At 46.3% G+C, this 13,534-nt stretch overlaps 1 protein-coding gene across 1 annotated transcript in view; it reads right to left on the bottom strand.

The window, feature by feature from the left end:
* The window catches only part of LOC103207646 (spermatogenesis- and oogenesis-specific basic helix-loop-helix-containing protein 2-like), a 137,454-nt gene that overhangs the window by 102,249 nt on the left and 21,671 nt on the right, over positions 1-13,534 (bottom strand). The window contains exons 5-6 of the mRNA XM_007953293.1: positions 2,797-2,895; positions 2,058-2,111 (exon numbers count right to left, since the gene is read on the bottom strand). Of these exons, the coding sequence (XP_007951484.1) occupies positions 2,058-2,111; positions 2,797-2,895 (153 nt within the window). The remainder of the gene's footprint in view (positions 1-2,057; positions 2,112-2,796; positions 2,896-13,534) is intronic.

Below are 13,534 nucleotides of genomic sequence, written 5' to 3'. Positions count from 1 at the left end.
GACTCCACGGCAGTGGGTGTGGTTTGGGCTTTGCTTCTGTGAAGATTGACAGCCTTGGAGACCCTGTGGGCAGTTCCACTCTGTCCTCTAGAGGCGCTGTGAGCTGTAACTGACAGGACTGCAGCAGGTTTGGTTTGGGCTTTGGTATTCCTGCAAACCAGTGCCAGTGCTGTAACACACTTGGTCAATGAGAAGACTCCTGAGACCAGAAAAACAGTTTCAGACAAAACAGAGACTGAGTGTGAAGCAAAGCTACTGAGGCAGCAGCAGAACGAGAAGCAGCAGACCTGCCAAGAGCTCTAGCTACCCCCCAGGGCTCAGTGATTTCTGCAGCAGAACAAGAACCGCTGACCACTCAGCGGCCGTCCCAACCGCTGCAGAATCCCCACGTCAGAGCCAGCTTTGATGTTCAGGGCCAAGATTCAGGCCAGCATGGAGGTCCTCATGAACGCCAGTGCTGGGGGATTCATGTCTTCCTGGGAAACTGTTACAACAGGCCTTCCCCATGTGCCCTTTGCACGTTTTGCTTGCATATTCAGTGATTCTGTGTAATTAGAGAACAAAACTCCCCATGGTTTGTTCAGGGTTATAAACTAAAACCCTTAAGCTAAACCCCTTGCTGTCATTCGATTCTGACCCACAGCGCCCCTAGAGGACAGAGTGGAACTGCCCCACAGGGTTTCCAAGGTTGTCAGTCTTTACAGAAGCAGAGTGCTACATCTTCCTCTCATGGAGGAACTAGTGGATTTGAACTATCAACCTTTTGGTTAGCAGCTGAACGGTCCTTTCCATAAACAGGGGTCCTTCCCATAAAGATTACAGCCTAGAAAACCCTATGGGGAGGTTCAGCTCTGTTACACAGGTCATTGTGTGTTGAAATTGACTCCATGGCACCTGACAGCAACATTCTAATCTTAACACATACAGCAAAATCAAGTCAATAAGGATTAAATTAAATTTTAAATGTCAAATATGAAGCCATATACACCCACTCCTGACTTAGCAACTATCTCATTACCCAACATTTCACACTTACAACAATAGTTAAAAACATACCTTCTGACTGGTTTTTCCATTAATGATTCATGGCAGTAATAAATGCTAAGGTGTGAGGTGAGAGTAACCGTGGCTGTGATGGTTAAGGCTGTGCCCACTTGACTGGGCCATGGTTCTCAGTGGTTTGGCAGTTACATAATGACGAGAGTTACATAATTACAAAAGTTGGCAGTTATGTTATCATGAAACTTGGCAGTTATGTAATGATGTAACTGTCCAGCTGTGTGATGATGTCATTTGGCGGTTATGTAATGATGTAACCATCCTCCATTGTGTGATGTGATGTAGTCATCTTCCATTTTTGCCTAACACCGATTTCCACACAAGGACCTGGTCTTTGAAACCTGACTGTGTTGTTAAGTGAGGAGCGAGTATCAATATCCAAAAAGATGAGCTGAAAATTAAGAACCTTTAAGGTGAACATTCTTTTTAACTATGACATCAGAAACCATGAATATAATGATCTCTGATGATACCAAAAGGACAAACTCTGTCATGTCAGCCACGACAGAAATACAACTGAAAGGCAAACGAAGGAGTGGGAGATACGCGCACCATCCCATCATCACTTACAGACCCCCTTCCTGGCCTGCTGTGAACTGTGAGCTCACGCATTCCGGCACAGAGCTGCTGCGTCTGAAAGCTTTCATCACACCCACAAAGTGAGGTGCTCTGAACATCACAGACACACGGCTAACTGCTTATCTGTTTGAATTTAAGCAGCTATGAGCCTACATAAAAGAAGAACTAATGAAGAAAATATGAGAAATGTTTTCTTAATTTGGGAAAATGTTTTAACTCCATTTTTCACCTCTTTGTAAGAGTTATATATTTTTCTTTCCACCCTGTGATATTTAGAACCTTGGGGCCTTTTCTCCCAAAATTTCAATCTGTGTGTTTCTTCATCAAAGCAAACCGTACCAAACCAAAAAACCTAGAAAAGTGAAATATATAACATGTAGTAATAGGAAACTGTTAAAAATTTGGAAGAAAAACGATACCTGTGACATTTCAGCTAGGTACATGCGACGCTCACTGTTGGTCTTGTGGTAAGCCTAAAGGACAGATACAAAGTAAAGGCACGATACAAGCTCAAAGCGGCAATATTAGCAAGGTGACTGCCCGTTACTGCTGACTCCACCCTGTTTTATTTAAAGAGTTGTCCTCCTTCTCTGGTGCTGCCACAAAGGGGTGGCTTTAACAAACAGAAACTTACTACCTCACAGTTGAAGAGCCCCGAATCAGAATTCAGAGCACTGGCCCTAAGCAAGGCTGGCTGTCTGTCTCCCGGTTCTAGAAGGTTCCCCACCCACAGGTCCAAGCCCCAAGGTGAGCTCCAATCCTAGGGCTTCTTTCTCGGTGGTAATGAGGTCCCTCCCTCTCTGCCCTCATCTCTCCTTTCATCTGTTTTAAGATAAAAGGCGATGTGGGTACACCCCGTGGAAACTCCCCTTCCCTGGGACCAGGACTGTGGCCGAGTAAGGGTGGAGTAACCCCCTTACGAGTGACTAGACCGTCACATCTGATCACATCACAGGCTGGTGACATGACTGCATAACCACCAATAGGACCCAGGGCCCAGCCAAGCGGACATGTACTGCGGGGACATGACCCATGTGGACAGTCTGGAACACGGTTTTCCCCAGCATGTTGTGGCGGTCAGCACCCGCTACAGGTTTGCGGAGCACGTGCTGAAATGCGGTCGCCGCGAAGCACGGCCCGAGGCGGCGGCGGACGAACCTTCGACTCCTGCTCCAGTCGGACCACGTAGTCTTTCACCTGGGTCTCCAGGCTCCGCTTCTCCTTCTCTAGCTGCTTCAGCAACGCGGTCAAGGACTCCTGTGAGCACAAGGACACAGTACACGGCTGTGCGCTGGGGCCACCAGAAGACACAATCAGTGTCTTCAGTCCTGGAAGTGGGGTCCCTCCCACTCTGCGACCCCACAGTCCTACAGTGTGTGCTTCAGAGTCTAAGCTATGACGACAGCCAGCATGTCCTGGACCGACAACACGCCTTAACACGTGTGTTAAGTGCGTCATCTGGCCCTTATTTGACCCTGCGAGAAGCCTCATACACCCGTCTGCATGTTACTGCTATGGAAACTGCTGCTTGCGTAGGTTGGACCACCGGCCCAAAGACACAGAGCTACACGGTGGCTGAGCCGGAATGACAAGCCTATGACGATGCTAAAGGCCATTCATCCCCAACCAGCATTCCATGTGTACTGTGACAAAGGACACACGGTGAAAAGCACTTAACCACCCTCCCGTGGGTGACTGTTCTTCAAACCATAGCTTGTACTTCCTGGTCCATGGGTGGTGCAGTTAAACCCTAGGCTATTAACCGAAAGGCTGGGGGTTCGAATCCACCCAGAGGCCTGCAGATCTGCTTCCGGCAGGTCACCCTTCCAAAGCCCCACAGGGCAGTTCTACTCTGCACACACGGGGTCGCCATAAGTTGCGGGTCGATTCGACGGCAACTGACACGGCAAAGACGACTTCAGAGACCAACAGGAACCACACAGATGTCCACAGAGAGAAGCTCGTGGGTTCTTCATCAAATGAGGGAACTGATTATTCTTTATTTTCTGTTTTCTGTCACTTAAACGCAAGCTCCGTCAGGGCGGAGACTTAGCCTCTTTGTTTCCTGCTGCATCCCCAGTACCTAGAATGGTCACTGAATGCCAACTGAGCACATAGTGATATTCAAAAAAACCACCAACACAGAGCTTTCATGAAGCTAGACTTTGCAGAGGTATGTGATCTCATCCTACCAAAAAGGAGAAAACGGAAGGTAGTCTTCTAAGCCAGCCCATCCAACTGCAGTCACACAGGGCTGTGTGAACCCGCAACACCGATTGTACCAGCACCAAACAGGTGATGAACGCCTCCAGCTCCTTCTGGGTGGGGGGCACACCCGTATGCTGACTGACTGCTGGGTCTGGTCTCCCCTAGTCCTCGTCCAGATAGCCCTGAGTTCTCAAGCGTGCCCTGGGCTCAGGGTGAGGACAAAGGACAGGGGCAGAGTTAGGCTTCCACGTAGTGTCCCAATGCCATTCTGAAGGCATGAAAGTGCACCAGCGTCAAAGTGCACCTGCACCTCAAGTCTCACTTCAGACATGTTCCTCAATGGGGTTAAGTCTTTCACCAGGGCCGCTGAAAGCACCTGCTCCAAATACCAGGACAAAGCGCCCACAGGCTGGGAATTCAACATGGCGCCCTGACACACATACCCCACCCAGGAAGTATGTTCTGGGTGTGGGCTCTGCAAGGAAGGACCACGGCACTGAGGGTCTGGAGCAGGTGGGCTCGGTGTCGTGAACCAGCCGCCCTCTGCTTCTGAATGTCCGCCGTCATTTCTGCTCCTTCCCTCTCCTGGTGACCAGCCTCGCTACCAACTCCCTCTGTATAATCGTCACCTCCTGCCTTCAACTCACCTTCTCTCTGTGACAACGGGAAGCATTCTGTCCTTGGTTTCTGTCACCCTGCCAGTGACTCAAGTGTCCACCTGAAACCTTGGCGCACACTGTGTGTTTGTGCTAGGGAGCGGGGTTGGCCCATGCAGAGACAACTGCTCTCGGGAGGAGGCCGGAGCTCATCACGTGAACGCAGCGAGCGTGACCAGGACTGTGTGGGCAAAGCGCTGAGCGGGTGCCTCCGGAGCTTCCTCGTGGGGAGGGGAGGCCACACGCCCCTTTGGGAGCTGGAAGCTGGCTGGGAACCCTCCCACACCTGCTCACGTCTCTTCCTTACCGCAATCCCGGTTGGTATCTTTTGGCTCCAATACATCTGTAACTGTACGTACAGGACTCCCTGTGAGTGCTGAATCAGTCCAGCCAATATGCCAAACCCAACGGAGTAGTGGAAACTAGAAGTGCAAGTGAGGGAGCTCAGGGGAGGCCCTGAGTGTGCGAGTAACATTCAGAAGGAAAACCCTGAACCTGCAGCCAGCAGGTCAAAGCCAGGGTGCCACGTGGACTCCCCAGACTTCAGGCGGGGGGAACCTGCCTGTGTGGCCGTCTGACGAATGGTGTCCTTCTGACTTGTGTGCTCTGCCCCAGCTCTGGGCGGTTAGCCCTTGTCTGGCATCTGCCTGTTTGGCCGTCTGTCCTTACTGTGAGCTCTGCCCCGGCTCTGGAAGGCTAGCATTACAGAGAGAAGCTGCCCTGTGGACAGCTGGCATCCCATATGATGGAGAAGTGGGAAGAGGAAGTGAGATTCAATGACTCCTTAATTCTGGGACTCAGACTCGTGTTGCTTTTTATATACAAACTTACACTCACAACCTAGGCTCCCACCTCATCCACATACCATCCCGCGGCGTCAGCCCAATACTGCCTTTGTGCGACACCCTTACCGCTCAGCTCAGCCCCTGGGCCCTGCTTTCCATCACGACCCAATGGCTCAGTTCTGAAGATGAGCCTGAGAGCGTGCTAACTGCCCCACCACCAACAGTGGAGAGTACTACTCTGTTATTACATCCACAATTGGAGTGGAGTTTCAAAACAGCTTCCGTAAGACACGGACGTAATCCCAGCAGCACGAGTAAACAGAGGAAGCATTTCTGTAACCCTGTGGACTGAAATGCAACACAAAGAGAGCATAAATCACTGGCAGGTTAATCTGTCTCCTCAAGTAAGTCTCTTACAATAAACTCATGAAGATTTTATAAAAAGAGTTGACAAGATGGCGGCCCAGGCAGACATGCTACCCAGCCTCTCTACAACAAAGACCCCAGAAACCAAATGAAACAGACACAGATGATAAACCTGGCCCTGAGCTTCAAAGGAAAGGATGAAGAAGAAGGTCTAACACTGATTGGAAGACACTGAACAAAGAGACTTACAGAGCGTGAGCTGTAAACTGGCCAGCCTGGTGCAGCCATTTTGAATTACTGCAAGCAGTGTTCTGACTGGGGCAGGAACCATATAACAGGCACTGCTCACCTAAGACTGTACCAGCGCACACACCGGCGGCTGGTCACCAGGAAGATGTCATTTTCCCTTACACCCCACACCTTCCCGGGGACCAGAAGGCTGGCCTTCATTTGTTGATGTGGCGTAACTCAAAGTGAGAAGAAACATCTGCAAACAGCCATTACTAATGAGAATGTGGAATATACAAAGTATGAATCTAGGAAAACAGGAAGGTGTCAAAAATGAAGTAGGATGCGTCCAGATAGATGTCCCAGGCACTCGTCAGTGGAAATGACTCTCCTTTGCGAACCAATCATATAATCTATTATGGTGGGGATGACACCCTGAAGAGTAACAACATCACACACCTGGTCAAAAGGAACATTTCAAGATCTATTCTGAAGTACAAGCCTGTCTGTAGTAACAAAATATCCACATGCCCACGAGGAAGACCAGTTAATATGACATATTCACATCTACACACCAATCGCTAATGCCAAAGATGAAGAAATTGAAGATTTTTTACCAATTTCCACAGTCTAAGATAGATCAAATATGCAGTCAGGATGCATTGATTATTAGTGACAACAGGAATGTGAAAATCAGAAATGGAGAAGGATCAGTAGCAGGAAAATATGGTCCTGGTGACAGAAATGACGCCAAACATCACAAAACAGAATTCTGTTATGACCCACGATTTATTTATTGCAAATACTTTTTTAAAAAACAACATAAATGGTAACTATACAAGTAGACTTCAGGTAGAATAAACGGGAGTTAAATGGGCGGGAAGAGTTACTGTTGTTGTTGTTAGGTGCCATCAAGTCACCTTCAACTCACAGCGACGCTACGCACAACACGAGACCCTGCCTGGTCCTGCACCAGCCCATGATCCCTGCTATATCTGAGCCCATCATTGCAGCCACCGTGTCAATCCATTTCACCAGGGCCTTTCACTTTCTCATTGACCCTCCCCTTTACCAAGCATGGTATCCTTCTCCAGGGAACAGTCCCTTCTAACAACCAAAGTAGCTGACCAAAATAGGTGCGCCGAAGTCTGGCCATTCTCCCTTCTGAGGAGCATTCTGGCTGCACTTCTTCCCGGGCCAATTTGTTAGTTCTTCTGGCAGTCCAGGGTACTCTCCGCGTTCTCCGCCAGCACCACAACTCAAAAGCATCAACTCTTCTTCGGTCTTCCTTATTCCCTGTCCAGCTTCCATATGCATATGAGGTGACTGAAAATACCATGGCTTGGGTTAGCTTAGTCTTCAAGGTGACATCTTTACTCTTCAGCACTTGACAGGGGTCTTTTGCAGCAGATTTGCCCAATCCAATACATCCTCTGCTGTCTCGACTGTTGCTTCCATTGGCGCTCACTGTAAAACCAAGCAATATGAAGTCTTCAAGAACTACAATCTTTTCTCCATTTATCATGTTGCTGCTTCTTGGCCCAGTTGTGAGGATTTCTGTTTTATGTTGAGATGTAATCCATACTATATAGACTGTAGTCTTTAATCTTCATCAGTAACTGCCTCAAGTCATCCTCACTTTCACCAGAGTTGTGTCATCTGTGTATTGTAGGTTGTTAACTAATCTTCCTTCAATCCTGATGCTACACTCTTCTTCATACAGTCTGGCCTCTCGGATTATTTGCTCAGCATATACTCTGAATAAGTATGGTGAAAAGATACACCAACCTTGAGGCACTCCTTTCCTGATTTTACACCATGCAGTATCCCCTTGTTCTGTTAGAATGACAGCCTCCTGGGCTACGCACAGGTTCCTCATGAGTACAATTAAGTGTTCTGGAATTTCCATTCTTCTCAATGTTATACATGATTTGTTATGACCCACACAATGGATCATAACAAAAGCAAAAAATGCTTTTGTACAGTCAATAAAACACAAGTAAACATCTTTCTGGTATTTTTTTGCTTTCAGCCAAGATCCATCTGACATCAGCTATGATATCCCTTATTCCATGTTCCTTTTGAATCCAGCTTGCACCTCTGGAAGTTCTCTGTCGATATACTGCTGCAACCGTTTTTTAATTACTTTCAGTAAGATTTTACTTGCGTGTGATATTAATTATATTGTTCGATAATTTCCACATTCTGTGGGATCACCTTTCTTTGGAATGGGTACAAATATGGATCTCTTCCAGTCAGTTTGCCAGGTAGCTGTCTTCTAAATCTCTTGGCATAGACGAGTAAGTGCCTCCAGTGGGACATCCATTTGTTGAAACATCTCAGGGTATTCCATCAATTCCCGGAATCTTGTTTTTCTCCAATTATTCCTTTAGTGCAGCTTCAACTTCTTCCTTCAATACCATCGGTTCTTGATTATATGCCACCTCTTGTAATGAATGAACATTGACCAATTTTTTGGTACAGTGACTCTGTGTATTCCATCCATTTTCTTTTTTGTTTTTTCAATAGAGGCACTTGTATTAAGCCTTGGACAGGACAAAGACCATCATCCTGGATGAGGGAAACCATCAGCATGAGAAAGCTGAATGCAGTCTGCTGAGTCATGGCCATGTCCATCCATGTTCTTTTGACGTGTCCTGCATAGTTCAATATATTGCCCATAGAATCTTTCAATATTGCAACTCAAGGCTTAAATTTTTCCCTCAGTTCTTTCAGCTTGAGAAATGCTGAACATGTTCTTTCCTTTTGGTTTTCTAATTCCAGGTCGTTGCACATTTCATTGTAACAACTGACTGTGTGTTCTCAAGCTGCTCTTTGACATCTTTTATTCAGCTCTTTTATCTTTTTATTTCTTCCATTTGCTTTAGCTATTCTCTGTTCAAGGGCAAGTTTCAAAGTCTCATCTGACATCCGTTTTGGTCTTTTCTTCCTTTCTTATCTTTTTAATAACCTCTTGCTTTCTTCATGGATGGTATTTTTTATGTCATCCCACAATTCCTCTGGTTTTCAGTCATTGGTGTTCAGTGCATATCTATTCTTTAGATGACCTCTAAATTCAGGAGGGATATATTCAAGACCATATTTTGGCTCTTGTGGACTTGTTTTAATTGTCTTCAACTTCAAGTTGAACTTGCATATGAGGAGTTGATGGTTGTTCCAGTCAGTTCCTGGCCCTGTTTTGGCTGAAGATATCGAGCTTCTTCAACACCTCTTGCCATAGATGTAGTCAATCTGACTCCTGTGTACTCCATCTGGTGAAGTTCACGTGTATAGCCACTGTTTTGTGTTGTTGAAGAAAGGTATTTGCAATGAATAAGTCGTTGGTCTTGCAAAATTCTATCATGCGACCACCAGTGTCATTTCTTTCACCAAGGCCATATTTTCCAACTACTGGTGATTCTTCTTTGTTATCAACTTTTGCATTCCAATCACGAGTGATAATCAACACATCTTGATTGCATGTCCAGTCAATTTCAGACTATAGAAGCTGGTAAAAGTCTTTAATTTCCTCATCTTTGGCTTTGGTGGTTGGTGCGTAAATTTGAATAATATAGTAGTAGTAATGGATCTTCCTTGTAGACGTATGGATATTATCCTATCACTGACAGCACTGTACTTCAGGATAGATCTTGAAACATTCTTTGTGACAATTAATGTCATGCCATTGCTGTTCAATTTGTCATTCCCAGCATAATAGATCATATAGTTGTCTGATTCAAAATGACCAAAACCAGTCCATTCTGCTCACTAATGCCTAAGATATCGATCTTTATGCGTTTCATTTCATTTTTGACAACTTCCAATTTTCCTAGATTTATAGTTCGTACATTCCAATTATTAATGGATGTCTGCAGTGTTTTTCTCGTTTTGAGTCGTGCCACATCAGTAAATGGAAGTACCGAAAACTTTATTCCATCCACATCGTGAAGGTCAGCTCTACTCTGAGGAGGCAGCTCTTTCCCAGTCATATTTTGAGAGCCTTCCGACCTGAAGGGCTCATCTTCTGCACTCTATAGGACAGTTTGAGGGCGACTCATAAAGATTTCCAGTAATATATCAGACAGCGTTTCACTGCTATTCATAAGGTTTTCACTGGCCAATTCTTTGAAAAGTTTATGGCCTCTTCGTCTCCAAGTCTGTCTTAGTCTGGAAGCTCTGCTGAAACCTGTCCACCATGGGTGACCCCGCTGGCATTTGAAACACCAGTGGCATAGCCTCCAGCCTCACTGCCACACGCACGCCAGCACAGCAGGACAAACTGACAGACAAGTCTGTCTCCCTCAGTCGTTCTAAACCGCTCCACTCACTTCCTGGTCGCCCTCAGTCGTTCCAAACCACTCCGCTCACTTCCTGGTCGCCCTCAGTCGTTCCAAACCGCTCCGCTCACTTCCTAGTCTCCCTCAGCTGCTCCAAACTGCCAACCACCCCATGCTGGTCTGTTTCCTCCCTCAACTGCTTCAAACTGTACTGCTGTCTCCCCCAGCCGGCTTCCTCATCTGTCTCCCCCCTCAAGCTGCTCCAAATCACACCACCGACACCTCCAGATGGCTTCCTGGTCTGTTGCCTCCAAGAAGAAAGAGACAATGGAGAAACTCAAAGTCATCATCAGAACACGGTGAGGGGCTGATGTAGGAACAGACCATCAGTTGCTCATATGCAAGTTCAAGCTGGAAAAAATTAAAACAAGTCCATGAGAATAAAAGCACAACTCTTGATTATACCCCAAACCAAACCCATTGTCACTGAGTTGATTTCAACTCACACTGACCCCTTAGGATGGAGCAGAACTGCCTCACAGGGCTCCCAAGGCTGTAAACCTTTATGGTAGACGCCCCATCTTTATCCCATGGATGGGATGGTGGGTTTGAAACACCGACCTTTTGGCTAGTAGTCAAATGCGTTAACAACTGTGCCAGCAGAGCTCCTTCCTAGATGAAGAAAACAGAAAAAAATCCACAAGAACCAAACGAAGTCTGCCCACATGCACATCCCACCTGCATTTAGAGACTCAGCAGACTAGATCTGACACAGTGCACACTTCCAACCAAAGAGCAGACAGGTTGTGGGAGGACACCAAGGATGACACGCTTGAGAAAAAGACCAGAATGAATGTCAGAAGAGGATCTGAAACTGGCTCTTATACACAGAACAGCTAACGTGAATGGAAGAATTGATGAAATAAAAAAGCTGAACTGAAGATTTCAAAGGGCAGCTCAAGAAAGCAGAGTATTATAATTAAGTGTGCAAAGACCTGAAGTTAGAAAACCCAAAGGGAAGAACACACTCAGCATTTCTCAAGCCAAAAGAACTGAAGAAAACTTTTAAGCCTTGATTGAAGGATTCTATGTGCAAAATCACCAGCCCCTCCTCAGAAGGAAGATGGGGCAATCTATTTCCGTAGTGATACTGCCTTGGAAACCCAAGGGGGGTCGCTATGAGTCAGGTCCGATTCAATGGTACATAACAACAACAACAACATGTGCAAAATATTGAAAGATGCAGGAAGCATCAAAGGAAGATGGAAGGAATATACAGAGTCACTGTACCAAAGTAACTGTTCGGCGTCCACCCATTTCAGGAGGTGGCGTATGATCCAGAATCGATGGTAAAGAATGACGTTCGCGCTGCACTGAAGACCCTGGTGGAAAGCACAGCCCCAGGAAGACCCAGTTGAGGTGTTTCAATAGACAGATGCAACACGTGAAGTGCTCACTCAGGGAAGTCACGAAATGTGGACGGTGGCTCCCTGGCCAGTCACCTACAAGAGCCCATGTCTGTGCCCATCCCAAAGAAGGGTGATCCAACAGAATGTGGTTATTATCAAACAACATCATTAATATAAAAAAACAAAACAAAAATAAAAAACCTCACTGCCATAAAGGTGGTCCTGACTCACAGCGATCCCTCCTTGGGTTTCCGAGGCAGTATCTCGATGGAAGTAGATTGCCCAGTTTTCCTTCTGAGGAGTGGCGGGTATGTTTGAACCACCAGCCTTCTGGTTAGCAGTCAAACCTTAGGCACTACACCACCAGCACGCCCCTATCATTAATATCATACACAAATGAAATTTTGGTGAATATAATTCAAGAACGGTTGTATCAATAAATAGACAGGGACGTGCCAGAAAATTCAAGCCAGGTTCAGGAGAAGATGTGAAATGAGGGACATCATTGCTGATGTCAGGTGGATCTTGAATGAAAACCAAGGATACCAGAAAGATGTTTACCTCCGTTTTACTGACTATGAAAAGGCATTTGACTGTAAATATCATAACAAATTACAGTTAACACTGAGAAGAATGGGAATTCCAGAACACCTAACTGTGCTCATGTGGAACCTGTACATAGACCAGGAGGCTGTCACTCCAACAGAGCAAGGGGATAAAATCAGGTTTAAAATCAGGAGGGAAGTATATCAGGGTTGTATCCTTTCACCATAGTTATTCAATTTGTATGCTGAACAAATAATCTGAGAAGCTGGACTATATGAAGAAGAATGTGGCATCAGGATTGGAGGACGGCTCATCAACAACCTGTGATATGCAGGTGATACAACTTTGCTGAAAGTGAAGAGGACTTGAAGCACTTACTGATAAAGATCAAGACCACAGTCTTCAGTCTGGATTACACCTCAAACATAAAGAAAACTAAAATCCTTGTAACTGGACCAATAAACAACATGATAAATGGCAAAAAGACAAGTTGTCAAGGATTTCACATTCCTTAGATCCACAATCAGTGCCCATGGAAGCAGGAAACCAAATAATGTATTACACAGTGGGCAAATCTTCTGCAAAAGACTTCTTTAAAGTGTTAGCAAGCAAATACATCAATGTGAGGATGCAGGTGATCTGACCCAAGCCGTGGCACTCTCAATTGCTTCACCTGCATGCAAAAATGGGGCAATGAATAAGGAAGACCGAAGATGAACTAACTGATGGCTTTGAATTGTGGTGCTGGCGAAGAATACTGAATCTACCACGGACTGCCAGAAGAACAAACCAGTCTTGGGAGAAGTATACCCAGAACGCTCCTGGGGTGCAGGGATAGTTCACGTCCTTTGGACATACTATCAGGAGGGGCCAGTTCCTGGAGAAGGACACCATGCTTGGTAACACGGGGGGTCAGCGAAAACGAGGAAGACTCTCAGCAAGATGGACTGACATATGGGCTGTGACCACGGGCACAAGCACAGCAACAACTGTGAGGACGGTGCGGGGCCGGGCGGTATTTCCTTCTGCTGCACAGTCACCATGTACAGAATCGACGCAACAGCACCTGACAACATAACGACTTACTGAAGTTAGAAATGAAAGAGGCACCCTCATAGCATTTGATCCAGCAATCCCATTACTAGGAATATATCCTAAAGAAGTGAGAGCCATGGCAAGAGCAGCTACATGCATAGCCATGTTCACTGCAGCACTATTTACAGTAGCAAAAAGACAGAAACCACCTAGGTGTCTGTGCTGGTTCCCTGGTGCCACTCTGACAGGAATATACCACCAATGGACGGCCTTAGCAAACAGTCTATTCTTACAGTTTGGAGGCTTTAAGTCCAAGTTCAAAGTGCCAGGCTCTAGGGGCTGGGTGAAAGCCCCTCAACCTTGGGGTCCAGCTCTGCCTCCTGCTC

Source organism: Orycteropus afer, unplaced genomic scaffold (genome assembly GCF_000298275.1).
Source record: "Orycteropus afer afer isolate SDZICR_OR568_19922 unplaced genomic scaffold, OryAfe1.0 scaffold00384, whole genome shotgun sequence".
NCBI classification, from domain to species: domain Eukaryota; kingdom Metazoa; phylum Chordata; class Mammalia; order Tubulidentata; family Orycteropodidae; genus Orycteropus; species Orycteropus afer.
The sequence above is the reverse complement of the archived record's forward strand: the minus strand, read 5'-3'. Positions and strand labels throughout refer to the sequence as shown.